This window comes from Opisthocomus hoazin, chromosome 20 (genome assembly GCF_030867145.1).
Source record: "Opisthocomus hoazin isolate bOpiHoa1 chromosome 20, bOpiHoa1.hap1, whole genome shotgun sequence".
NCBI classification, from domain to species: domain Eukaryota; kingdom Metazoa; phylum Chordata; class Aves; order Opisthocomiformes; family Opisthocomidae; genus Opisthocomus; species Opisthocomus hoazin.
This window is the reverse complement of record NC_134433.1, coordinates 10,212,541-10,239,395: the sequence shown is the minus strand read 5'-3', so window position 1 is coordinate 10,239,395 and position 26,855 is coordinate 10,212,541. Positions and strand designations below refer to the sequence as shown.

Sequence of the window (26,855 nt, the reverse complement as noted above, 5' to 3'; positions counted from 1 at the left end):
GGGCTGGGAGCTGAGCACTGGCTCACCCTCTCCCACGGGGTGTCCTGGCCTCTCGGCAGCCTGGGAAGAAACGCCTGCTCCAGCAGTCCTGAGTGCCTGCCGGATAAAGGCTGCTGCATTTACCTTTTCCTGGAACTATAGTGTGAGAGCCAGTATGTGAAGTCAGCCCCAACATGCATTTATGCAGTGGATGCGTTGCTTCCCCAGGGCGCTCCTCCAGCCTCCGACAAGGAAGCGAGCGTCTCCTTTCAGCTGGGCTGTTCTGGTTTGATGAGCTACAAAGGACATCTGGTAGGACTTCTGACAAAGGGCCTGTCTCTGTTGCTGGAGCAGTGCTGATATGGAAAGGCAGCTCTTCTGGTGGGTCTTTCATTCACGTCTAATTTAAGGCTGTTGCTGTAACAGTGATAGAACTACTAGAGCTTTGTAGAGCTGCTTTTTTACACTTTAAAATATTAAAATAGTACTTAGTTTCATTTGCTGATGGAAATCATTCAGCAAGGCAAAGCACTAGTAGTAAATGGTACTGAAACTGGTAGCTATGGTATTGGCAGCATGACCTGTCCTCCACTGCCTTTGACACAGCTGTCCTTGGCTTGGACAGTAGCCCTTCTGCTCTGCCAGCCTGACTTGGCAGCCTGAAAACGGATACATGAAATAGGCAGCAAACAAGGTACTGAAAATGCCTGTGTGTGAGCCACAGCAGAGCCTGCAACGAGGTATCTGCAGGAGGTCAGAAGACCCAGACTGTGCATGATCTGTCCTGTGGTTAAGATGTCTCTAACAGGATTAGGCCCGATCAAGTGGCCTGCTGGCATCTGTGCTCTCAGCGTTTCAGTCAGCCCCGTCGCCTGATCCTTGTTCAGTAAACGCCTTGTGTTCCTCGCTGCTGTGTTACTGAGTGTATGCTCTCATCTGGCTCCTTGAGCTGTGATGCTTAACTCTTGGTTTGGGGTGTGAGGGAGGGAGGAGGCAGCAATTGTCTCCTGTTACCCTGGGAATTGTGGCTCCATGAAATGCATAGCTGCTCTGAAAGCCATGGCTATGCTGTGGGCACAAGGCAAAGTGGTGGCTGAGGAGTGGTTGTGGCAGCTTCTTTCGCTGACTCCACCCTCCCTGTTGTTTTATGGAGCTCCAAATGCCTCACGTCATGTTGCAGAAGTGATTGTAAACCCTCCTAATGCAGCAACTCCAGCACTGCTGCACTTCGTAAGTCAGCATAACTGCTTACATAGAGCTGAAATTGCAGGGCAAGCGCTCTTCAACTGCAGAGCAGCTGCAAAGCCATGCGAGCCAACTAATACGAGGTGAAGACATTGATGCAGTTTGGGAAGAGGTGCTAGTGGTGGTTTTGCTGATACAGGGTCAAGCTGAGCCTCTTCCTTAAACTCATGTGGCTGCTTGAGTGCTGTTGTGGCAGGATGGGTTTGGAGGGAATAAAGAGAATTCCAGTTTGAAGGACTTTGTGTTTGACCAAAGGCTCCCTGTTCATCCCCTGCTCATCTCTTGAAGCCAGCATCTCTTCATCCTGGACAGAGGCTTTGTGCTCTTTGACAAGAGGCAAGCCTGCCAACTTTGGACTAAGGATCAGGGCTTTGCAGTGCTGGAAGTTCCCCTTGGCCGTGAAGTGGCAGCCCTCATCCACCCCACCTTCACAGCGAGCGTTTCAGCCTGGGTAGGGCTGGCAGCTGTGTTAACGTGGGCTTTTCCTCCGCAGGGCTGTTGCCTGCACTCGTGTAAGGCAGGTTCACGTTGTCCTTCTGACAGGAGTGGCTGCCCGCCCCGGAGATGCGTGGAAACAGTTAACTAGAGCTGCCAGCCCTGGGGAACTGGTTCAGCAGCACTTCATGCCTGACTAATGTCTGCTTCGTTCCTTCTGCACTCTGCCTGTCACTCCAGATGGGAGAGGACACTCTGTGGGTAATTGGTTCCTGTTCCCTCTTTCTTCCTCCTTCCCTCTTACTCACACACGTCGCTGTTACCGTCTCTTCCATCGTTTTGATTTTGGAATAAAGTTAGTTCTTGGGCATCTTGCAGGAAGATTGGGTAAACGAGACCTGTAGTTTCTGAATGAGGAAAGCATTGGTGCTATGGGAGGGTGATAGGCAAGAAAAATGGAGAAAGGGACTTCTGTGCTGCTGCAGTGGGTATTGCACCCCAGATCTGATGTGGAACTGATAGTTCTTTATTAACTTCACCCCTTTTCTGTTAGAAAGTAGATATGTTGTCACTTCTCTTTTCACTCTATAGGTAGAGCCAGCTCTGCCTGCAGCGACCTGGTGAAGCTGCCAGCTCCTTGGAGCTTGCTCTGCGGCTTTGTAGCACGCATCTGCAGTGCTTGGTCCTGCACACGCGAGCCAAGAGAGAGGCAGGCTGCTGTGTGCAGATCCCTCCTATGAGTAGAGCAGGGCTTCGGGAGGAGCAGGTCAGAGCCTCCTGGCATTGGAAAGAGTGCTTTTCTACCACAAAGCAGAGATGTTGGGTACAATCTAGGAATGTAAGAAGGGTCACGGTAAATTCGCTCAACCAGTGAGGTTTTTTTGTCTGCCTTGTAGGGGGTGAGAGCTGGAATCTTGACTCAAGACAAGCAATAAATCCAAATTCTGCTATTTGCCCCAGACCTGACAGCTACGGAAAATGGAAGACTTGTGGATAGCTTGAGGAACCCCCAATATGTCATTCCTTCGCTCCTTCACAGTGAGGGCATGCAGATACCAGTGTACGGGTTTCTTCGAGGTTGAATTCCTAGCCTGCAGCTTCTTATGATGAGTGTAGTAGGAAATGGTAGAATAGTTAACATCTGGCTTGATTATGCAGAATCATTCAGTCATTTCCATAATACCCTTTGTAAAATGCTTGCTGCTTGATAAATCAGTCTTTCTCATGCTTCAGACAACAGTACCAGAAATCCTCCGTGCTTACAATAATATTTGGAAATGAACTGAATTCTTTACTTTTTTCTTTTCCTGTGGACTTCACTACCTGTCAGTATAAAGTGTGAAGTTCATCTGCGTGCAAGACTGAATAGGGATGAGGTGTAATAGTTGCATTAATTACTCCTTAGTGAGTTGGTAACAAGGTGTAAATGATCTGATATATTAATCTAAAACATAGCTTGGCTTAAAGAGCAGTCTGTAGCACAGAACTCTGCTCTGCCAGGCTGTTTCAGTAGGGGAGAGCTGACAGTGTAATAAGCTCTATTTTATAAGCTGGATGTTAATTGGATTTGCATCCTCTGGCTGGCTTCCTGTGGTCTGTGACTGATCCTTCTTTTGACTTTGGAATCGCTCACTCTTATCTGTTTCTTAAGTAAGCTAAGAAAAACTGGACTTGGCGCGCTGCGAAGGAGATGGATCGCTGTATGAAGAGGTGGCTGTTGCAGAAGATGAGGGATGTCCTGCAAATGTCTGCAATGACCTCAAGTAGTTATGAACTGAGTCTCACACAGGAAAAAGGCACTTAGGGCTTCTTAACAAAAGGCAAATTGCGTGTGATTTGTACTTCTCTAACACCTATGTATAGTAGCTAATATTGCATCAGGTGGCTTCTGTGATGACTAGGGGAAGGAGAGATGCCAGGGGATCCAGAATAGCATGGGGATTAGTCAAACTTTACAGCTTTTTTTGGAGGCTAGTTATCATCTAGTAAGTCACTGTCTTGCAACTTTGCTGCTGTTTTCAGGCATTTTATCCTTTCTATCTGTGCTCTCAGGGAGAAGAGTATGAAGCTTTATGGCATCTCTTGACCAATGTAAAATATATTTGCTATGAGATCTTACAGGGAACAGACTATTGGGGACCGGAACAAGGCTGAATTTCCAGGTCTTTTGGGCAGAGGAAAAAGGCTGGAGCATTTTTGGCTCTAAGCACATGCGCTCCTGGAAGCTTCTGCTTTAGCTGTGTGGTGTGGCTTTTTCAATATCCTGACACATAGGCGGGTATTTGAAGAACATACCTAGAGCCTTTGTCGACCCAGTTTGTCATATGCTTTTTTAATGCAAACAAACTCCCCAAACCCTAATCAAACGGAAGAGCAAAGTCATCTACAAGGCGAGCTGTGTTGTTCTGGTCCACCAGTCCAGCCTTTTCCCCATGGGGCTGACTCCTACCTCGCCCTGCACTTGCTTCATCCCCCGTGCAGGTTGTTGGGGCATGATCCTTGTCTGAATGTGACACGCAAAAACCCTGCGCTAGGCAAAAAACTACCATGGTCTTCTGAACAAAAGCCTAGGACGCAGGTAAGCCTAGAGGTGTGTCTGTAGTGAATAACTGCTGCAGATCTGTGCTTGTTTCCTCCTAGCTATCAGTCCTCTGTCAAATGCTTGCTAAGTATTCACAAGAGTGATGTTGTACTTGCAAACAGCACTCGTAGCCAGCTTTGGGGTCTGTCCTGATCACTGAATTCTCTCAAGCGTGTAGAATGGTGTGGATGTTTTAAAAAAATGGGCTTTATCGCTAAGAAAGTGGTCTGGATGCTTTGTAGAGGGAGTTCATGGTAGGACAGCTTTTAGGTGGGCTGCAGGGTGGTTTGGCAGAAGGGCTCCAGAGAGGATTTAGTGTTTATAGAGGGTTGCGCGGGTGGTACAGAGTGGCTATTTCAGTCGCTTCAAACTGTAGCTGTGTAGCTTGGCAGAGATGGTTACTGAAATATCTTAGTGCACTGTAAGGTCTCTTTACTATTGGAGTGGCCCATTAGATCGTGAAGGTGTTTTTTTCCTGTCTAAGGAAGGGGAACATCTTCAAAGGGAAGCCAAAGCCCACCTATCTGAGCTGTTGTAAGAGCCGGCTCGTATCCCGCTCTCTTTCTTCCTTCTCGTTGAAAAGAGCGGCGTGTCGGAGGAACACAGCCAAGATGCATTGTGTTTTCCCGTAGTTCGTAGCTGTTCCCTAGAAAACGAAAGCTTTTGGGAAGTGAGCTTCCTGTCAGTTTTATTTTTATTCCATTTCACAGTTACCCCACTGGGTTTTGTGGAGCTGCTCAGGACTGCTGGCAGCCAGCGTGGTGGGTTGAAGGGAAAGCACTGATGCATAAAACATGAAGAATTGCGCGGAGTTCGTGGTGAAGATGACAGGGGGGTGAGGTTTTATTCTTATTAACCTGCAATAGGCTCCTGTCCGCAGTAGGTGTGCGGGGTAGTTCTCCAAATAGCTCTGCTCACATAACAGCAAAAAAAGCCCTTCTGTTCCCTGTGCTTTGCCATCATTGCATTTCTGTCTGTCCTGTACGCAGCAAGCAAGGCGTGCTCGCAGCAGTGCAGTCAACTGAGCTCCACTCCGGCCATCTGACACTTGGCTTAAATGAACTCGGTCTTTCTCTGCTCTCTCTCCTTCTCTCTTTCAGCTTGGCAGTGACCTTGGCGGGGGCATTGGAGGAAGCCCGGCAGTAAGTGCCATTCCTTTTTTTTTTTTTTTTTTTTTTTTTCCCCCCCACAATTTAACAAGCTGCTCAAAGCTCAGGGTTTTTAAATACAGCCTCACTCATTATGTGCTGGAAGATGCTTAAATCCCTGAAGATGCTGGAAAATGGACAACTGTAACTGAAACACACAGGTCCAAACCTATGTTGCTTTGAGTCCAGCTGTCACCTGGGCTTTCCTAAGAGCAGCCAGGGTCAGATCTCTTGACTCTGCTTAGCTCCTCTCTCTCAGAGCTTTTAGTTTGAGTATCAGCATTAACACTGACAGTACGCCAGTCCCTGTGCAACTGCTTTGGCAGCTGAAAGGCTAAGGGTGCTTACCTCTCTACTCACAAAGCCTGTTCTGTTGTAACCCTAACCCAGTGTCACCACAGGCTTGTCTGAACTCAGTGCTTTTCTACTCCTGAACACCATGTAAGATTTTTTCCTGGACCCCAGGATCAGGTGCTCTGAGCTTTCCTACGACGCATGGTCAGTGCTGAACTCTGCCTGCCACCAGCCTCCTTCTCTGTGCCTGTGCCTTGTGAGTGTCCTAGTGCCTAGAGTGCTTGCCCCCAGGACATGGGAGACTTTCAGGCTGCTTCCAAAGCACACTTGGCTTCAAATGCATACCAGCTTCTTCCAGCAAAGCACAAGAAAAGGATGCAGGATGCTTTGGAGATGCAGTGGGCAGGAGGGAGTGTGCCTCCAACCCACACCCAAAAGCAATTTCTTGGAGAAGGCTCCGGTCTCTTTTCCCAGTGCTGTGTAGCCAGTAATTCAGTGAGGAAAGCATACTTGGTTCTGGAGTAAAGGCTTTTCAGAGACCCTTGTTATGGCTGCAGTCATTCTCCCTCCTTCTTTTGCTGTGAATCTTGCATTCATTTCTAACTTCAGCACGAGGGCAGAGGAGAGCCCGTGGTACAGTATACCTGTAGCCCCCAGGCAGCACACACCAGGACGCTGGAGACACTTACTCTGTAGAGAACATACCTACAAAGCCAGGTCTCTGCCTTCCTGGGCCAGCGTAAACCCACCAAACAGTTCTGTAAAACCACCAGTCCTCCCTGTCCAAAGGGTTGATGGGAACACCAGATCTCAGGTGGGTTCCTGACCACCAGAACAGCAGTGAGACTTGAGACCCAGACCAGGCATCAGTATTTCCTATCGCCTGCCTTAGTTGTTCTGCCTGTTTCTGGGCTGCTGACTGGTGAATCCTATTCTCAAGCACGTAATTCTTCCTGCTCACAGTAGAGAACTTGGGAGTCTAACTTGAGTGTGACGGTCCCACCTGGAGCTGGGCACCTAAAAGTTAATAGTCTGGGTTTGGTGCCCTTATTTATGTCCTGAGAGGGAAGGATTGCCCTTCTTGCAGAAAGATTGTCCTCTGGCAGGCAGAGACAACTCGTTCTGTTTCATGTAATGAACCTTTTGGACCACAATGCTGAGAATGCAGAGCTCTGGCTTTGGGTGGGAGTACGCAATACGGTTGTGACTCCCTCGCTATCTCTGGATATGCAAAATCTTGCAGATTCCTGAAGACTGACGTAGTTGGGGGAAGATTTGAAGCATTTTTTCTTTTCCTTGGGTTTATGTAGGGTAGATCCACGAAGCATGTTGTCTTTATGAGAAGCAGAGCTGGAAAAGTAAGATTCTTTTACAGTGGGAATAGATAACTGGAGCTGTAAAAAATGATGTGAAAGCTATTGCATGGTTGAGGTGACAGCCGAATGTAGGGATTAGTTGCCAAGAGCTTTGGAATTCAAATGCATTATTTAGCACTATTGATAATTCAGTGGGGAAGCTGCAAATGGCTGTAAAATATTTAGGATGTTGCCCGAGTTCTTGCTTTATTAAATAAGTAGTGTTCTTCAGACACTGATTAACATCACGTGTGTTCTTTCTAACCCCTCCAGGTGGGGCAGACCTACATTCCCTCTTCTGTGCCAGCCACCTTTGCCCCTTCACCCACCCCAGCGGTGGTGAGCAGCGGACTCAACGATCTCTTCGAGCTCTCGTCTGGTATAGGCATGGCTCCTGGAGGATATGTGGCTCCGAAGTCTGTACGTAAGGGAAAAGAGCATCCTCAGTGTGTTGCCTTTCCTCACAGAAGTATGAGATTGCTCGCTTGTCCCCTTTATTGTGGGTCTCTGGTGCTATCGGTTCAGCTTAGTCCCATTGGGGATGCCCTGGGTTTTTCCCAGGCAGAGTAACAGTGTATTGGAGACTATGTTAGTTACGGACTTCTGTTTTTTTAGCAGTTCCCTCATTTTGCCTGTAACGATATTACTCTAAAGAATGGCTGATATAAGGTATGAGAATTTCAACTTTGTCAGAGGAGCTTTCCTGGAGACTTACCTCTTGGCAAGTTTCCCCAGGAAACTGAGGGCAGGATACAATTTGCTAGAACTTTCACAGAAGATTCGTTTACTTGGAGGAATCTAGAGTGACAGTGAAGATAAAATCACGTGATGGGGATGAGCATGCCGCAGCGTAATGCGGATAAATGCTTTGTTAGTGACAGAGATTGCAGATGCACTGACTGAAGCATGCTTGGTCTGAAGGGTTTGTGTGAAGCCTGGTCTCATGGAAGCGTGCTTAGTCTGAAGGGTTTGTGGAGCAGCCACAGGGAGCTCAGGGTTAGCTTTTCACGCCTGAAAGGTAATAAATGAAAATTGGCACTGTTATTAATAGTCAATGGAGGAATAAACTAAAGTCATCCTATGAAATCTAGGATCTCAAGGTACTGCAGAGCATGCTTAAAGCTTTCGGTCCTTAGCTGCTTGCAATTATTACACTGTATGTAAGACCAAGTACAAAAGAACCCAGTGATTTTGAGCTAAGTACTGCTTTGTTTTGCACCACTCAAATTTGGGTCAAGGTTTTTCCCATAAAGACGATTTGGGAATCCAGAACCCAAACAGCTAATAGTATCAGCCCTGTGATTTTATTTGGTTCAAACTTTGGTGTTGTCCTGCCTCTAATAGCCCAACAGATCCTTGGAGAAGCCTGTCCATCAGCAGACTTGGTAAGTCTTGCATTAGTGTAGGGGCGCAAGCTTTCGCTGTTTCTTGTGCACACTAATGTTATAGTATATTTGAATTCTTACACGAGTGCTGTGAGTGCAGATTAGGAGCAGCGAGCTTGATCCTTTCAACACCCTGTGTTGTATCTTCCCTGTAGTGTTTCTCTAGCATTTGTGGCCTTAACGTGCCAGTGTAGCTGGATTTCCAAACTCGGGACTTTTCTGTTGTTTGGAAAACTGTACTTGTTTGTTATCTTCAGGCCAGACTTCTCATGCTGAATAACATCTCTTGTGTTCAAGGTCTGGTTGCCTGCAGTGAAGGCTAAGGGATTGGAGATCTCGGGCACATTCAGTCACAGGCAGGGACACATCTACATGGAGATGAACTTCACCAATAAGGCTTTGCAGCACATGACCGACTTTGCCATTCAGTTCAATAAGAACAGGTAAGAAATCAATACACTGTGTCTGCTGTCTTAAAAAGATTGCATGCTCCTATGAAAGGAGTGGGTGTCTACACTGCCAGATACAGAGAGGACTTTTACGTAGGTATATAATGCAATCATGGAAACAGCTGCATGATACAGGCTGAACTCTGCACCACACCACAGCTGTGTGACAGGGCTGAAAATACAGACTGATAAATCTGTGAGGAAACAGGCAGCAGACGGTCCCGTCATTCTAGCTCTGAAACAGCATCTGCCCCATTTAATCTCTGCAGAGTTTTAAAGCAGCCTCATGAGTTGTTAGGCGGGTTAGTGGTTTTATAGCCAGTAAGTGCCTCGAGGAAAGCGAGAGCGTAAACTGTCAAGCATTTGAGCTGCACAGTATCAATCCCTAATGCCTCTACCTCCTGACCTAATCGCTGTGCTGCCCCTCAGACTGGGAGTACAGGTCTCATTAATAAAGCGATTAGTCAATGAAGAAGTTGCAAGGTAAGAGCCTATGGCACATGTTTTCACTGTAATTGGCATCAGAACAGTTTTGTCAGAAGCAGCAGCCACTTGAATGTTCTCAGAAACCTATCTCAGCCAAAAGACACAACCTGGCAGTACAGCCACGGTGTCTTCCCACAAATACCCTTCCCAGTCAGAGAGCTTACTGTGTGGTTTGCTGTATGTTATCTTGAGCAGGGACCAAGCTAGTTCTTATCAAGGCTGTCAAGAATATCTTGACTGAAATGTTTCCCGTATTTCTTAATATCCCTTCACTGGTAAAGGGTTCTCTGTACTAAAGACCCACTAAAACCATCAGTTTAATATCACTGTTAGCCTTGCAAATTTGGGATTTCTTGGGACGAATAATATTTACTTACAAAAGACATTACGCTAAGTAAGTCTTAGTAAATGTTCTCCCTGGACTGCTATATTTTCTGGAGAGTTTTGCTAAGCTGCTATATGCAAAAGTTTCATGCAAATTGGCCTGAAAAAAAGCTGTTTTCTGTGTGATTTTTTTCGCCATACATCAAGCTGTGTTCTGGCCACACCTGCATGGTACTTCCCAAGGGTGCAAGAAGTTTGGATACTATACATTAAACCAGCAGTTTCTCACTTTGCAGCATATCAGCACATGCTCCGTATACAATCCACTCCTATTTACTCTTCTGCAAATACTGTTCTCCTGTCACTGCTTTACACTGTGGCTGGTGCATGGGAAAGAGCTGTGGTGGGCTGACTCTTTAGGTTTAAATGTTAAGGGTTGTGGTTGGGAAGTTTCTATTGCCTTTCCCAGTCTCCTGCTGCTACTAATCGCATTCACTGCAGTCTTGCGATAAAGCATTGGAAAAAAAAAAAAAAGCAAGCTAGAGCTCTAATGTGTTGTAATATCGCAGGCACTTAGTAGCAAAATGCAACTTTGTTTTCCCTCTGAGTCTTAGGAAAAGCGTTATGGTTTATGTCCCCTGAGGTGAAATGGCTGCAGACAGCAAATCACATGGCTAGGCCCTTGCTGAGAATATTTTTATTTCAGCTCCCTAGAGCTGAAAACTAAGGAGAACAAAGAATGGGGCATCTACTGGTTTCCGAAAGAGTAACATACCCAGTACACATGTGGCTGACTCTGTGCAGAGACAGTATCAGTTTTCTAGTGCACAACACAAAAATACACACCTATGCCTCTCTGTTCCTGTAAATGCTCTGTCACCTCTGAGCTAATGTGAATTCTGCTGAAGAGAAACAGTCACAAGTGGACACCAGAGCTGTCTTACGCATCTCCACTCCCATCTGCTTTTGAAAAGAAGCCGGTACATAGTGCAGAAGTGTTATGTTAAATGATAGCTGCTTTTCCTCTTCTCCATGCTACGTAGAGGTGCCTGTGGAATTAAATGCCTCTTGGACGGAACGGGCACGTAAACATTCGCTTTGCGATGGGGGTGTACATCCCCAGCTGAATGAGCCTCAAACCAAGCAGCAGAGCCAGATGCTGTCATTCGGGACCAGACAGCTGGCTGCGTTGATTCATTTGTTCTACAGTGCTCTGTTACAAGCTACGTACTCCTCCTTGGCTATCTGCTTGTTCTGTGTTGGCTGCAGTTCCATCTTCCATAGCTCCCTATGATATAACAGCCATGCGGTGTGTGATACACTCTACTTCTAGCGCTCTGCAGCTCTGTGAGAGAGAGCCTACAGGCCTGAGTCTGGGTCCAGGCTCCTTGCTGGGCAGGCTGCTGCTCAGCACGTAGACCAGTGCTGGAAGAGTTCCCAGATGCTGGTCCCCTGGGCAGGATGGTGCATGTTGTCAGGGAGACCAACCTGACTGAGTTTCCTGTGCCTTGTCCTACTTTGAGTGTCTGCTGTAGAGCATGTTGGGAGCTGTATTCCTCCCCTGGAGTGACAGCAGGGGCAATGCAGGAGTAATGGGAAGATGAGCCAGCTTCTGCTTGGCAAAAGGGGAATAGGTGTTGGGCAATGCAGTGCTGCTCTTGTCACCTCTGGTTTTCTCTTCCCCAGCTTCGGGGTCATCCCGAGCACCCCCTTGGCCATTCACACACCTCTGATGCCAAACCAAAGTATTGATGTCTCCCTGCCCCTCAACACCCTGGGACCAGTCATGAAAATGGAGCCTCTGAACAATCTCCAGGTAAGGATGGTCTCGTTCTGGGTGGGGGGGAGATGCTCAGCCCAGTCTGTTTGGCTCCACACAATGCGGTAAGACTAGTAATAAAATACCATGCGTGTAGGGTAAGCAGGCAGACCCCATGGATGTGGGCCATGAGTCTGGCCAAAACTTCCTTTTTCTAACCTCTTGCAGGATGACTGAAGCAGACACTTCTTGAATTTTGTGAGTTTGCTTTTTCAAACACCTCAAACCTACTGCTTGCATCTGTGTAGGTTACGGTCTTTGTCTTTGCTCCAGTAACACTCTTCTGTAATCTGGGCACGAGGTTTTGTTGGTCTGGTAACTGGAGCTGGTCTGAACAGGGAAAGTGCATGCCTGTGGTGGAGCAGGCAGCAAGAGCTGTCGGCAAGAATTGAGGCAATTAAAGGAGTTGCAGAAAAGATGGCAACTGCTGAGTGATTAATATTTCTCTAGTGCTCTCAGCATCCAGGGTGCTTTACAAAGACATTGGCACATCCCTGCCCGAGATAGCTTAATCCAGTGCAAACAAGATGTGTTCCAGGAAAGGCAGGGGAGAAGTGACGTTAGGAGCCAGTGTTTCATTAATGAGGCGGCTGGTACCTGTCGGGGACAGTGTTCCCTAGAAGAGGCTTTTTCTCAGGTTGGGCTGCCAGACTGATAAAGGCACGACAGATTCAGGGTGATGTTCCCCTCTGATTTGGACCAGAGATTGTTTCCATCGGTCTGCACGTGCCTCGGGGGCACTGGTCTTGAAGTGCTCATCAGGCAGACAGTTCTCCCTGGAAGGAGACTCTTGCCCGCTGCTGCCACGTGCAGCCACTCTGTGGAGCAGAGCTCAGCGAGTGACTCTTGCCGCTGCTTCGTATAGCTGGGTCCTCCAGGAGGAGTTTTCCCAGTATCCCAAAGACGCGGTTAACTTGCTGTCCTGGTTTCAGCTGCTGGGTTAAACCACAGCTCTTGCACTTTATCATGCCTCACTTGTCTCAAGTCTCCAGGAGACGGAACTAGGTTGGGTTGCTGTAGCGTAGCAGCCCATAGAGGGGAATATTTTGAAGCAGCTCATTCCCTTTTTAGATTAAGAGAATGCAATGGAAGCTACTATTTATTCTTCCTGAGCAACTGTTTTTTCCCTTCTTTTGACTTCCATTCTGGGGCTTATGACTTATTGATGAGTCTTTGGGCAAACAGCTCGAAATAGCTTCTCTGGCGCTCAAACGAGCAGTCCTACACTCCAGCTCCGAGCTCAGTCATGCGATGGGGGAGCATGCGGACAGTGAATGAATTACATGTGCGTGTCTTCCACAGAGGGCCCTTCCAGCTTGTGGAAAAGCTGGATTCCCTCTGCGTCCAGGTCACAAGGAGGTGTGGTTGCATCACTGCATTTGGGTCAGCTCTGGTAAAATCCAAATTTCCTTCAGAGCAGGAGGTAGAAGTATCTAGGAGGTGACAGTCCTTATCTGCCTCTCTAACACCAGGGACTCTCTCAACAAGGCGTTCTCAAGTTGCTGCTTCCTTTGATCAGGAAGGAAGTGAAGTATTTGGGTTATTAAATCTCAAAAGGAATCAGAACACAGTTTGTTTCTTGTAGCATCTTCTGCTAGAACAAAGCAAAGAGAAACCATGCGAGGAAACCTCCAGCTACCTTACATTGAGACAGCGGAGCACTCATTAGTGCCAGACTTAGATGCTAATTTGCTAGCGCTCTCATTGCCATAGAAGTTGGCTGCCCTTTTACAATTGGGGAAGCTGCCATATGGAGTAATAGTATATTTCTCTGCAAAGAGTTGAATCATGATAGCAGATGCCAAGTTAAAAAGAGCACTCCCCTTACTTTTTTGACAGCAGTGGGTTTGATGGAGATCTGTCGTTGCCCTGACAGCCACGGCTCTGGTTTTGTTTTGTGAGTTCATGTAGAAATTATCTGTCTTGAAACATTCAGAAATCGTTTTGGTGACCTACTTAGGGAAGAATTTATAGCATAATATAGGAGTAGAGAATACAAATGTTCCTGTATTCATTGAAGAACCAAAACACTTATCAAGCTGAATTTGCTTAATGTGGCTTTTCTGAGCTGGGGAGCGTTGAAGTGTATGCAGGGCTGATGAACCTGAGGACCTGATGTTCATCTCCTACTCTGGTGGGAGTTTTGTTTTGGTACCAAGAAAAATAAGTCCTGAAGTAACTAAACTGATAGCTTTCAACTTTCTGTCATGTTAATTAGAAACTTCAAAGACTAGTTGTACATTCCTTAGGCAACTGTTTCAGAGGTAATGAATTCAAGTCTTGTTCAGGTTATTTTTATTACTGTTGCTAATCTTTCACCCAATACAGCTGGTTTAATCTTAACGTTTATAATCATGGAAAGAAACTAAAATATTTGACAAGTTAACAAAAAAGCCATTTTTACAAGATGATGAGGAAGACTGAAATGTTTTGAGGCTTACTTGTCCAAAATATAACTATGGTTCCCAGCTGCAGAGTCTTCTGTTTGCCAGTCACCTTGCATCTTGTGATAATGAATAGCAGGCTTCTCCCTCGCATCCCAAAGTCGTGATGATGATTTGACTGAGAATCTGACCTGTTGACTCGGATTCGACACCCGGTCAGGCAAGCCAAAGTTAGACTGGGCACAGTGCTGTAGGGCTGAACAGACTCCATGTCTGCTCTCTGGTTCACCTTTTTTGTTTCTTGCGGATTGAAAAGTTGCTGTCCGAGTGCCTTTGGAGCGTGCCTGTTGCTAAAAAAAATCTGATTTAGTTATTTGGGTGCTGCTAGCTTCTGCTGGGGTCACTCTTACAGTGCCTTGTCACCCTTTCGGTGGCTGCCTGGCACTTGTGGGTGCTGTGGTCCCCTGCCCAGAGCTGCCTCTGCAGAGCATGGCACTCATAAGCGATAATAGGCTTTTACCCAAAGGTGTGTGTGAGAGGCTGTGTTGAGCTTCACAAGTGTTTGATAGCCGTAGCTCGTTTGCCAGCCAGGGAGATGGCTCTGGTAGTTGTACAGGCTTGCTTGCGTCCTGTAGTTGCCTTCTCACAGTAAAAGCATGAAACCCCTCTGGTAACTTGTAGGCTGCCAAGCTTGTACCTGGTGGAAGAGATGGGATAGATGGGGTGTCTTTGCCACCACGTCTGTGAGACCTTGAGCTCTCAAAGAGGAAAAGGGTTTCTGAAATCGGGATTTGCATTGGTGAGGAATATTAACTCTTTCCGGATACTTCAAGTCAATTTTGGAAGAAGAAAATCCCTGGGATTGAGAGCCTTTCTATGCTAAAGAGAACCACTGTTCCTGATAAAAGGCCTTTCGAGGGCTGTGAAATCGGAACACTCAGTTTCTCCATTTTGGGTACAGGAGAATTGCTCCACTGACCCTGGAAATGGGCAAAGTGGAGCCAGCCTGCTGCGAGAGTTTTGGAGCTCAGGCCTGGCCTGTCGTGGCACAAATACGATAATCTCTTCTGTGAGATGGTAACCACTTGCAGGAGACAATACCATTGAAAACAAGCTGCAGGGACTCCCGAGGCAGTAGCGAGTCTGCCTGAGCCTGGAGCATTGCCATTCTCTTGGGATCCACATTCAAAATTGACAATCAATGTGTTGCATTCCCCAGCATTACCTGCTGTCAACTGCCAGGGCTGTTTGTTGCAGCTACTGAGCATGCAACTAAATGAAGCACAGCTTCAGTTTTCCAAAATGCCTGTAAAATGATCTGGCAAGTATTGAAAGGGAAGAATCTGCCAGCTGCGTTTCTTCCTGAAAACTGACACTTGGAAACACAGACCTCTCCCTTGCTGCTAAGCAGTGCGAGGTGTGGAACATTTTTGTTTCTTCAATGAGTTTGGCAAAACATTTCTGTAAAGGCAGATGAAGGTACAGCTTCTCCATTGAGAAAAGATTGGTCTTGCTAGTGCACTATATCATATTTGTCCTTCCACGCTCAGTTCTGCTGTAACTCATCACCTGTGCTCCTTGACCCTTCAGTGTCTCGCTTCCAATGCAGAACTGCCGGAGCTCTCCTGCGTCAGAAGTGTTTTAATGTATCTCGGGTCACAAATGCAGAGTTCTCAGTACTTGGAAACAGATTTCACACATTCAACTCTCCATAAAAGCAAGGCTGAGAATCGGCGTGAGCAGCAAGTCCAGCCACCAGATGTTCTCCCTTCAGAGCCTGCTTGATAAATGGCACGACATCTCCCTGTGTGTGAGCTGTGTCGAAATTACTGGACCAACCACCACAGAACACCCTTGGTGCTGTGTGGAAGGTGCTTTCTTGGGTTTATTGCCTAGGTTATTTTTTAACAGCCTCGTCTAGTGAGGGGCTTATTCAAGCAAAGAGGAGAAACCGCCGTGGGAGCTCACTGAATGAAGGACTCAAGTCACAGCTTGGCATCTGCAGCCAGTTCCTAGCTCAGCTGCGGAAAGCTGTTGGCTTGCCGATTAAGGGCAGGTCTGCCACACGGTACAGCACATTTGGTAAAACCTATGTTTTGAACTTGAAGTACAGCCAGGCACACACAGGAGCATAACCCTCCCGGTAGCTCGCTGTTCCCTGACCGTTGACGTAGGCAGCATGCCCGGAGGTGACAGCCACAGCGCCCGGCCTCTGTCTGCGCACAGCTCCGCTGCCTGGGCTCAAGACCCGCACCCGTAGGTCGAGCGTCCGGCTGGCAGGGGCTGTCAAGCACCCGTAGGATCCCAGGAGCCCTACCTGTCAAACAAAAGGAAGGGAAGTAGCTGCACTCCCTGGGGGCATCTGACAGCCAGAGCAGCAGACTGTCACAGAACAAACCATGACCTTGTGCTGGTGGAGGTAAAAAAGACTCTGCAGAGGAGAGTTCTCTCCTTAACAGTTTGGCTGTTACCAGGCTCTAAAGCAAAACCCGACTTGAAGTGAATCCTTATTTTAGTGTAGGTGCTAATGGGATTCTAAGTGGGTATGTTGTGTACTTGCTGCTGATGGAAAGCATCTGTGTTGCTTTCAGACTTGACTTTGAAAGTCAGTTCTTATGCTCAAGTCTGGGATTTAAACCATCAGAAATCTACAATATTGAAGAAAATAACTTAATGTTGTTCTTATGAAGTACCTCTTCCCCAAATTACCATGTGTTGGCTATCGGAGGGTTGCACTGCAAGAAAGCACATCAGAAGGGTGCTCATGCTGCAAGGTGAGCAAATATGTTCCAGGGGTTATTTCTAGAGGTGCTGCTTCCTCTAGTAAGATCATGAGCAAGACGTAAGTGATTGGGAAGCTAGTGCCAGTTTTTAGTGGGCTCACACCTCCTCAGCGGTGAAGCATCACATGAAAATCTGGCACCTCTTGACTTTCATCTCTCAGAAGTTTTGTACTCTGCTTGACTAAATTCACGAGGTAGTAATATTTTTTTCCTCTTTTCAAAAAGATCACAGATGGAAAGCCATTTTTATTTAAAATGCTTCTGTTTCAACTTTCAAATGTCTGAAGCTGAAGGTCTTGTTAAAGATGTGATAGTTCATGGCCAGGTCAGCAGATTAAAGCTGCAAAGACACAGGCAAAGTTAGTCTAGACTGGAGGATTTATGAAATCTAAGTGGAGGTTTCTTTCAAGCACGTCAAACCTGGAGAGACTTCTCAACTACTGCTATCACTTTATATGCCATTGGTTGTCTCAGGTCCACGTTCCTACCTAAGGAGCACTGGATTTTTTTTTTGCCCGTGGCTGCTGTTAGCCACTCAGTTTCTCACAGGTGCTGGTGTGAATCCACTTTCTGCCTGCAATTGCTTTTGTAGCCTGTCAGATTTCATTGGGTGCTCCTGATGTGGCAGTGCAAAGTCTGAAGAGTGACCTTGGAAAGCTGTTATCAACTGCCAAGGCCTCTCAACCTCTTCCTGGTGCAAGTTTCCCCATCCAGGTACCTGCAGGTGCCTTCTTATGGACCAGATCTTGGGAACAGCAGTGCTAACAGTGCATGCCTGGCTGTTTGGGGGAAGGAAGTAGTCTTGCGTGATGGAATCTAGTCTTGAAAAGCTCACCAGTCTCGTCCCAGTGCTACAGGTTTAAGGGGATGGTAGCTTTTTCTGTTCCTGTTTGCGAAAGTTATTTGTAACAGCTGGTTTCTGCATCATTCCAGATGCTTGCAAGGTGACACGTGATGTCATACTGAACCCGGTGATGCAGTCTGGGAGGAAGGCTGGTGTGAGGCTTGCTTTTCTTTGCTGGGAAGAAATTGCACTTCAGAGCATCTCAATTGGGTAGCTCTCTAGAGTATAGCCAAAGCAGCTTACTCAGTATGTTTCTGCAGAGTTGAGAAGCAGGTCAGCAGATACCTTTTTATAGCATTCTTATAACTGCAGGGACAGGGTTAGCATATTAATTTGGAGCGTGGCTCTAGAACAGTGACTGGAGAGAAGGCACTGCTTCCCAGCCCCTCTTGTAAGAAACTGTCGTTGTATGGCAACAACAATTAGCTACAAAAGCTAAGTAATCTCTGTTGTTCTAAGGCAAGGCAATTAATCACTAAATCAGAGTTGGTAAAGATCTTTGGTCACGCGGTGTAGTCCCTGCTATGCTTTGTTGTTTTGCTACAGTTCCTCTTATTGACAGCATTGTCAAGGATGATTTTAAATACTCCAAGCACTGGAGCTTCTCTTCCCCAGGAGAATTTTGTGCTGCTTCATAATTCTCACTGTCGAGTTTTCCCAGACGTTTAGCCTAAATGTTCCCTCTTCTGGCTCATCTCCATGACTTGTATCCAAGCATAGCATCTGGAATGGCTACACTGCTGTCCCTTCCCCAGCTCTCCCCCCCCCCCCCCCCCCAGACTCAGAGGCGCATTTTTGGCTAATCACGCAATCTGTTCAATCCCATTTTGCAGAGGTGAATCACTGAAGACCATCCACAAATCTGCTTTTACCCCTCTGGCTCCGGTGCATCTAGCTCAAACACCAGACACTCCAGCTCCTGAGCATGACGCCAGCAATCAGAGCACGTAATAGCTCCCTATTACAGAGGACCATTTCCATTTTTTTTCCAGGTTGCACCATCAGTTACGTGGTTATAGTGGGCTTTAATCCCTTCTTAAGATGGTTTGCACTGTGGGAATTAAATATAAACTGCTACCTTTAGTAATGGCTGAAAGTAGAAACCCCCCAGGCTGTCACGTCTAGCTTTCTGCAGTTCTTTGCATTTGTGGGACCTTCCCAATTGCTGGAAGAGTTCATTCAGGAGCTTGATCTCCTACCCCTTGTGCTCTGGCTTGCATGCATGTCTAATCAGCTGACTTGTGTTTGAGTTATCTGGTTTATTCCCCTCCCTTGTCTATCTGTAGCTGTTTTTACCGACATTTGGGGGTGTCTTTCTAAACCTGCCGCTATGGGACAATAGATTTTCTCAGCAGGACACTAATATATGTAATTATTAATGTGAGTGGAGTTTGTCTTGGCATAAATCTTTATAGCAGCAAATTTATTTCTTTGGCTCAGCATTTAGCATGTTCTGGTTCGTGTTTCAGCTGGGTGACAAGTTGGAGAGCTCCTTCTGGGATTTTTCAAAAGAAGTAGGAGCTCAAATGGCTCCTGAAATTCAGGGCTCCCCACACAACCTTAATTCTAGGTCTCTCTTGCAGGCTAAGCTTCCTTCGTTGGAAGCAATGGCAGGTGTCTGCTGAACTGTATCCCATGACAGGCTATTGCTATGCGAGATGATGTGAGGAGAGCGTGAGAGGCATAGGAATAAAGCCCAGAGCTACCTTTTTCTGTGCTATATTATGACAGTGCACTTTCTCAGACCTCCAGCTTGTTCCTGCTGTACCGTCAGCTCTCAGCCTGGGGAAAGCTGAAAGTGAGATTGCTCTCTGTGTTAGCAGAGATTAGTCGGTAACGTGGCAAGCATGTGTGATAAAAGGCAATCCAGTGCATCTCCCTGGCTGGCGGAGTTTAATGACACTGAGAATTAAGTCTTTTGTCAAGTGATCTTTTTTCACCTGCCCTGCTTGCTCTGTAGCAGGGCTTTCTTCTTCCAGGAGTCGATGCCTGACACGTGTTCACTGTATAGCTTTCACTAAGGTAAAGGCAGTAGACTTGGGAGATGATGTGAGGAAGGTGCAGGCGGTAGACCAGCTTCAGGCTTTCTAGAAAGTGCCCAGACTGAGACACGACTAATCATGGAGTCTGCATGTTCAGACGTGACCGAGAGCTGAGGGTGAAAATAAAGAATACACAGGGGTTTGGAGCTGAGGAATTACGAGAGTGAGATGGCAAAGAGGAGTGATGAAGAAGCTTGTGTGCAGTATGACAGACACGTATGCAGCCAAGAGAGATGAATGTACCTCGGAGGTGGAAGAAATGAGGGGAGGGAGAGGCTGAACCAGAGCAGAAAAGAGCAAGGATGCTGGCTGTGACCCCATCAGTGCAACTGGTTCTGAAGCAGCGTGGTGGAATGCTCACAGGAGAAGACTGAGCAGCTTTTAGTGAAAATGGAGTGAGCACGGAGAGGTGGGACTGATTCTTGTCTGAAGCTACCCAGAAACTCAGCAACATCTCTGCAAGCAGTCGCGTGTTCAGAGCTGGCCTCTGCTTGGAGAGACCACTCCAGGGTGCGCGGGCAGGCGATGAGACTGTGCAAAGTCTGGGGATCTCTTTGGACTTCCAGCTGATGGAGAAGCTTTAACCCCCGTGTTTCTTCTATCGCAGGTGGCTGTGAAAAACAACATTGATGTCTTTTACTTCAGCTGCCTAATTCCTCTCAACGTGCTTTTCGTAGAGGATGGCAAAATGGGTGAGTGCTTTTAGGTCTGTGGTCAGCCCTCTTCAGCCAGACTGTGCTAGCAGTGCCCAGCCAGGTCCAGTTGTCCCACAGCTTGGATTCTCATGTGCTTGGCCATGGCCTTGCTGCCAGTGCATCCCAGCAGCCTGAACTGCTCTGTAGTGGTCTGGTAGCCTGTCCCTGTTGTCCTGCAGCTCCAATAGTCACCAGAACCCAAGTCCTTTGCTCTGATTCTCTCTGCTAGACAAGGGGTGAATTTGTTTTCTCTGAGACTGATTTCGGGGTTCTGGGTTGGTTTTTTTCCTGGGGGGTTTGATTCGCTCAGATGGGTCTAGGATTTGACCCCATACCACTTTCACTGTAATTCATGTGTCCTTGGTCACGTTTATTAAATTGTTGTTTGAACTGGCTGGGAAGTAACTTGAAAAGCAGCTTTCACTGTAATGTCATCCCAAATGCATGGGTTTCCTACCTTGTTGTCAAATCTAACCTGTTCTTGGTCTGTAAACAGCTCATTTGGTAATGACTCTCTCTGCTTTGGGGGCTCCAAAATCCATTAAAGCTTTGCTGGTTTTACAGTGAGACTGAGATTGTTACAGGAGCAAACCCTGGGTCTGACCACAGCAGGACAAAATGTGGCCAAAAGATCTTTTGTGTGTCTATCTTGTACCATTCTGTGGTGAATTAATTAATGCTCTGGTCCTGCGAGGATCCAGGAGTGCTGATGGCCTTTCTCGTTTCTAGAGCGCCAGGTCTTCCTTGCAACATGGAAAGATATTCCAAATGAAAATGAGCTTCAGTTCCAGATTAAAGACTGTCACCTGAATGCTGGTGAGTAGCTTAATTCTACCATGCTGAGAGCATTTTTGATGTATGGTCACTAGATATCACCTTATTAATAGCATTGTCTATGGCTAACAGATACAGCCTTGGATCCTAGGGCTTGTTTCAGTAAAAACTTTACCTGGGTCCCGATAAAAGCTGGATTTTAGATTTTACTGATCTGTTTCTTCTTTTCATTGTGGACTTTGTATTCTTGTTTCTCTTTTATACTTTGTTTCTCTGCAAAGCTGCTCTTTGAAAATAGAGCTGAATACAAGGTTGGGGCTGTACAGCTTTCCTGTGCTGCTACTGTGTGTTTCAGGCAAAGTGTTTCAGCCCTGGCTTGAGCTTCCTGCGTGATCCTGGGTCAGTCGCTTCACCTTTCAGCATCTGCTTTCTTTCTGTTGTGAAAGAGTAACCGTACATACCACTGTAAAATGTTTTGACATCTATGGAGGACAGGCCATGTGACAAGAGTTTTGGTCTGCTGCTGTTAGCTGCTGTGTTGATGCGTTTTGCTCATACTCTGTCCCGTTCAGCTCCGTTTCGTCATCTGGTTGCCTCTGTGAGCATCCTCCTTGTACGTGTGACCTTACTACTGCTGAAGGGTGAGGGAGTGTAAAAGTGGAATGGGGCCAGCGTAGCAGCTTTGCTCCTGTTCAAAAGGTTCTGGGCAGGAGCCAAGTGATTCTACCGAAAGCTGCTATGTTTCACAGAGGGAAGAAGTGTCCCTATTGATTGCAAACCCCGTAACCTTTTTATTTGCTCATGTCTGCCGTTACACAATGAACACCCTCTTGCTTCAATTGCAGACAGAAACCATGGGTCTCTTTGTACTCATAATTATTACTATTTTGGAATATAAAAGATGGAGCACGCAAGAGGGGGAAAAAATAGCAGCTGTTGGACCTTATGACTTGATTTCACTGTGGGGTTTCAAATGAGAACAACCTCAGCACCTCCCCCAGCCCTCTCTCTGCTCCCGACCGAGCTTGGCATCGCCTCTCCCTCTGCACTGCAGTGCTGCTGCCAGTAACACCTTCTGCCCCAGCCATGCCCTACCCGTGCTCTCCAGGGCTCTTTGCATCTGAAATCAGAAACGTTGGTAGCTTCTCGTGTTTGGCTCTGGGGTGTTGTGGTGCTGGGTAGCAGAGGATGCGGTTGAGAGGGCGAGAGTGGGTGTGCGTGGCTGGGAGGATGAGCACTGGTGATCCTGCAGACTGGCCCGTGGGCCCGGATCCCTCCAGAAGAGAATGATGGAAAATGTGGAGTGACAGGTAATGCTCCCCAGTCAGGGACGGTTTGCCAGCTCAGGACCAGACTTCTTGCCCAGGCCTGCTTGAATTTGTGATACCCGGTGGAGAACATGTTGCTAGCTCGCAGGGAGAGCAGAGGGACACCAAGCAGTTTCTCTGCAGTGCTATCTGCGGCCATTGCCAGAGCTCAGACAAGAGACTTCTCTCAGTGCTTTAGCAAGAGCCCTGGACGCAGTGCCTCTCCCGACAGGACCCGTCACTCGGGATGCTCGAGGGCATGCGGGATCTGCCAGCCTCTTTGGCTTATGTAGGGGAGAAAGTGGGTCATGTCTCATAAACAGATTTCAAACACTTCCATCCACTGAAGCTTCTGGTTTTGTATTTCCACTGCTGACACCACCTCCCTTTTGCGACTATATCGGCCGTTCCTGTCCTTGGTCACCTGGGCTTCAGCATGGAGCAGCCCAGTAGCTTGTGGCAGGGAAAACCGGTGAAATCTTGTGCACTTGTATTTCAACTATCAGTGCAACCCTGACTCAGTCTGCTACCGCTTGCATCTAAGCAGTAACCTCGTCCAGTACAGACCATCCTAAGAGCATCAGACCTGTCTGTACAAGGATCAGCCAGGCTCCAGACCCCGTGGAGGGCTGGACTTCCAGCATCCTCAGGGATGGAGCCTTCTCGCAGCGCGGCAGGTGGCTGGTGGTGCATGCCAGAGCAGAGGCGAGAGAAACTGAGTAAGCTCTGACGACAGTTGACTCCATCTTGCTAACCTAATAACTTGCTATTAGTTTATACTAAAGCGAGAGTGTGTGGCCACGTGCCGCAGTAGGGTGATAGTCTTTCAAGATTCACAGTCTTGATCATTTAAATCCAGTGAAAATAGGCTTGTTTCAAGACACCTCCTTTCTTTCAAGAATAGCAGCTCTGGGTATGAAATCTTTAGGAACTTGATCCTTGTGGAGGAAAGACTGGTTCGTGTTCAAAAAAGACTCTCTTGTAGGAGCTGCCTAAGCAGAATAAAGCTCTTGACTTGGGCTGTCGGTGGTTCTGTTGTTCACCGAAGAAAAACCGCTGCATGCAGCTCTCATATCACTGCATAAAATAAGATACGCAACGGCTGCCGTGGCGGAGCTGCGCAGAACAAAGTCTGCACATTTCAAGGGCTCCTGACTAAAACTTGGGAGGGCGCTGGGTTTTTGCAGCCTTGCAGTACAGACGAAAAGCTTCTAAGCGCCGCCGGCTCCGCAGAGGTGTGCAGCCGCCGTGTGAATCGTTATCCCTCCTCTCGCACCCGCTCGGATCGGTAATTCATGCCTAGCGTGAGCCCACCCACTTGGTGGCGAGTCTGCGTTGAGGCTCGGGGACGCACCGCGCCATTCATGCTTCTGTCTAACCGATTCCAGCCCAGTGATGCGAATTTAGCTGTGAGCTAAAAATACCACTGCTCCCAGCTGATGTGCCCTGATCAAAGCATTACCAGCCACTTAGAGCCGCACGGCTGCCGCAGGCATCGCGCAGATGGAGCAGAGCGTGCCGAGCAGCGCCCGGCTGCTGCTGGGCAGGGGGCTGAGCAGGAGTGTGGTCCCTGCACCCTCGGTGCCTGGCTTTCCTTCTCTTAGCTGCCAAGAGCCTTTGCGTTCCTCAGCGCTCGGATCTGCACCGTGTGAGGTGTGGGGATGAAGCTATGTGCAGACGGGCAGGAGGCCCTACCAAGCAGCTAAACAGGGGACGCTGATTTTCTTGAATGGAGAAACTGAAATTAGAATTTCCTTTTCTTTAAACCAGAGTGAAACAGGCTTGGAACAGAGAGGCTTAGGGGGCTGGGATTTTATCTGTCAAGAAAGCAGCTTGTGCATTTCTTGTACATCCAGGGCTGGCTGGCTGTCACTGTGCACCAGTCACCTTACAGCACCTCCTGCGTAAACTGCAGGCTTTTTTCCCCAGATCATTTTCTTCTGTTTCTTCAAACAAAAAGGAGATAAACACAGTCCATCAGCGGAGGTACTTCTGTGTGAGTTTGTGCTCCCAGGCCTTTGTGGGTAAAAGATCCATCCTGTGCCCACGAGGCAAGCCAAATAGGATTGACCCGAGCTTTGATGGTCTGCAGGAATGGCAGAAAAAGCTCCTGTCCCTGGCAGCTCACCCCAAAGCAGGGCACAGAATAGCCAGAAAATCTTGGCTGCTGCCGGTAGCCCACGGCACAGCAAGCTGGAGCCTGGGATAAGGTGCCAGGCTGCAGGGTAAGGAGCAGGTACCCTTACGTGGTAGAGCTTGCCACTCTGATCCCTGTCTCCAGCATCTTTGTTTCCAAAAAAAGCACAAATCCTGGACACTTGAAGGTATTCCCACAGTTCCCAGTGACTTGGAGAGACGAGTGCTTAATTCTGGATGAGGGATTTGGGGCTCAGGTTCCCAGCGGTGAGAGCTGTCACTGCCCTGAGACTGTTCTTTAGGGCTGGAGCCGTACGGCCATGGAGGAGCGAGTCTCTCTGGAGTTGTATCGTGGGGGCAAGGTGTGCTTGGGATGCACTGCACATCTTGAATTCGTTAGAGCGCTGTTTCATGCATCTGCCTCTTAGGAAGAGGTTATGATAGTGCTGCAGAGAAAACCGTATTCAGAAATGCAACTTGTAATGAAAACACAAGGTCATGGTTATACCCCAACATTCTCATCTCTTATGAATCCAGTGCTAAATTAATTCATTTTGGATTCTTTTAATGAAAATATAAGAATCTAGTGTGTGAAAATAGATTCATAGACTGTTATAGCTTAAATAATCCGAGTTCTGTTGGTGTAACTATACCAACTGAGGTTTCCCCTGCAACTGAGCATGCGCTGCAGCTCAGTTTGCCTTTTTTACACTGTTTTTTCAACGTGCAAAGTTTGATTAAATTTTAAAGGACCTCTACGTTAAGCTAAGCTATGCAAATCAGTTTAGCTAAATGTTGTTTTCTTTTTTTAAATTCTGCTTACCCAAACCCACAGAGTGAAAGCGGACAAGCTGACTTGCACATGGAGACTGAATGCCATTAAACAGGAGGCAATTAGTTGCTGTGCTGTTCAGCAGTTCTAGCAACTTTGTTTTTCCTTGCTTATTACTGGTCCACAATTTGGTGTGAAATGACAGCTGTGGTGTTTGGAGTTGAATGTGGCTTTATTGATATGCAGTGGACACTTTGTTTTTTCCTGCTCAAGTAATTTGCTAAGGTTGGAACAAAGAGAAATTGGATTTTCTTGCTAGAACAACCTGGGAAGCAGTCGTACGCAAGCTTCCCTAGTAAGGTTTTTTTCCCCCTGTATGAGCCAATCTAGTAACGTAATCATTTAATAAGTTATAGAACCCATGCATATTACATGTCTTGGGAATGAATTTACTGTCATAATATTGACCAAAGTGCCTCCCCACTGGATCGGAGTCTGCAGGCGCATTTGGTATTGGAATGCAGTTCTTGGCTGGATGCTCAGGACCATTCAGGTGTTACTAGAAATAGTGTGGGGATGTTTGCAGCTACCACAGCATAAAATAGATAAAATTACTTCCTGATATCCGCTGCTCGTTGCAAAATGCCCTGGAGGTCCAAGTTCACAAAAGGTGTGTTGTCGATGTTGATCCCGAGTCGTGCGCGTTCTTTGGGAAAACTCCCTTTATCGCCAGTTGGTCGTCTTGGGTGTTTGAGTTCGGAAGTGAAATTCTTAAGCTGTATGGGTAGAAGATTTAAGCGTCTCCTTTGCTTTACCCGGAAGGAAAGTGCTGTGGAAAAGAATTGGATTACTTCAGTGCAAGGGAGGAGACCTTGTCCAGCTGTTCTTCCCTGCGTGCCTGTCTTCCCATGCGTGCTATTTAGTTGTTGGACTGAGGCAGGGTAAAGAATTCTGGTTAATAAACAAAAGAAAAGGAAAACAAGCAAAACTCCGCAAATGAAAAAAAAATGACCCTGAAACATGGCCTGGTGTCAGAGGCTTCCCTGGGCTTGCTGATGGGGAAATCTTTCTGTATCCTTGCATCGCGCTTCGAGAGGGTTGTAAGAATAAGCATTGGGCCAAAAGAACAAGCCCTGCGGAAGGTTGCTTCGCAAGGTCAGAAGCAGGCTGTGCTGTCTTACAGAAGGACTTGTGTGGCTCTGGTTTGCAGTTGCCAGCCCAGACGTGTGCGGGGGAACGCGTGCCAGCCCAGGCAGCACGACTCGGCCCTGCTCCTGCCTGCGCCGGGCACTGCCCGGGGCTTCACTGGGTGCTACACTCTCATTCAGAAACCAGCAGCCCAGTTCAGGACTGGGCTCGGCGCTCTGCTCCCAGCAAATATCTGCCTTTTTTTCTTCCCTTTTTTTTTTTTTCTTTATGGGCTGTGCTGTCACATGGCATTAGTGGTCCTGCCTTCAGCCAGGCACAGCCTGGCACTGTTGCTTAGCAACTCTGCCCGATCTCCAAAATCCTGAGTACAGGAGGGGTGGGAGCTGCTGCCCGGGGGGAGAGGGGGTAGGCTCTCAAACAGTCCCCAAATCTCTGCTGAGAGAGGGGGCAGGAGGAGTCAGGCGAGCCG

General features: G+C 47.5%; 1 protein-coding gene across 7 annotated transcripts in view; it reads left to right on the top strand.

Moving 5' to 3' along the window:
* Window positions 1-26,855, top strand: part of AP2B1 (adaptor related protein complex 2 subunit beta 1) — an 80,582-nt gene that overhangs the window by 47,648 nt on the left and 6,079 nt on the right. For 6 of the 7 annotated variants that reach the window (XM_075440191.1, XM_075440186.1, XM_075440190.1 and 3 more), the window contains 6 exons: window positions 5,341-5,382; window positions 7,311-7,457; window positions 8,720-8,865; window positions 11,368-11,497; window positions 20,161-20,245; window positions 20,978-21,064. In XM_075440191.1, coding sequence (XP_075296306.1) covers window positions 5,341-5,382; window positions 7,311-7,457; window positions 8,720-8,865; window positions 11,368-11,497; window positions 20,161-20,245; window positions 20,978-21,064 — 637 coding nt within the window. The remainder of the gene's footprint in view (window positions 1-5,340; window positions 5,383-7,310; window positions 7,458-8,719; window positions 8,866-11,367; window positions 11,498-20,160; window positions 20,246-20,977; window positions 21,065-26,855) is intronic. The other variant, XM_075440192.1, reaches the window with a different exon arrangement.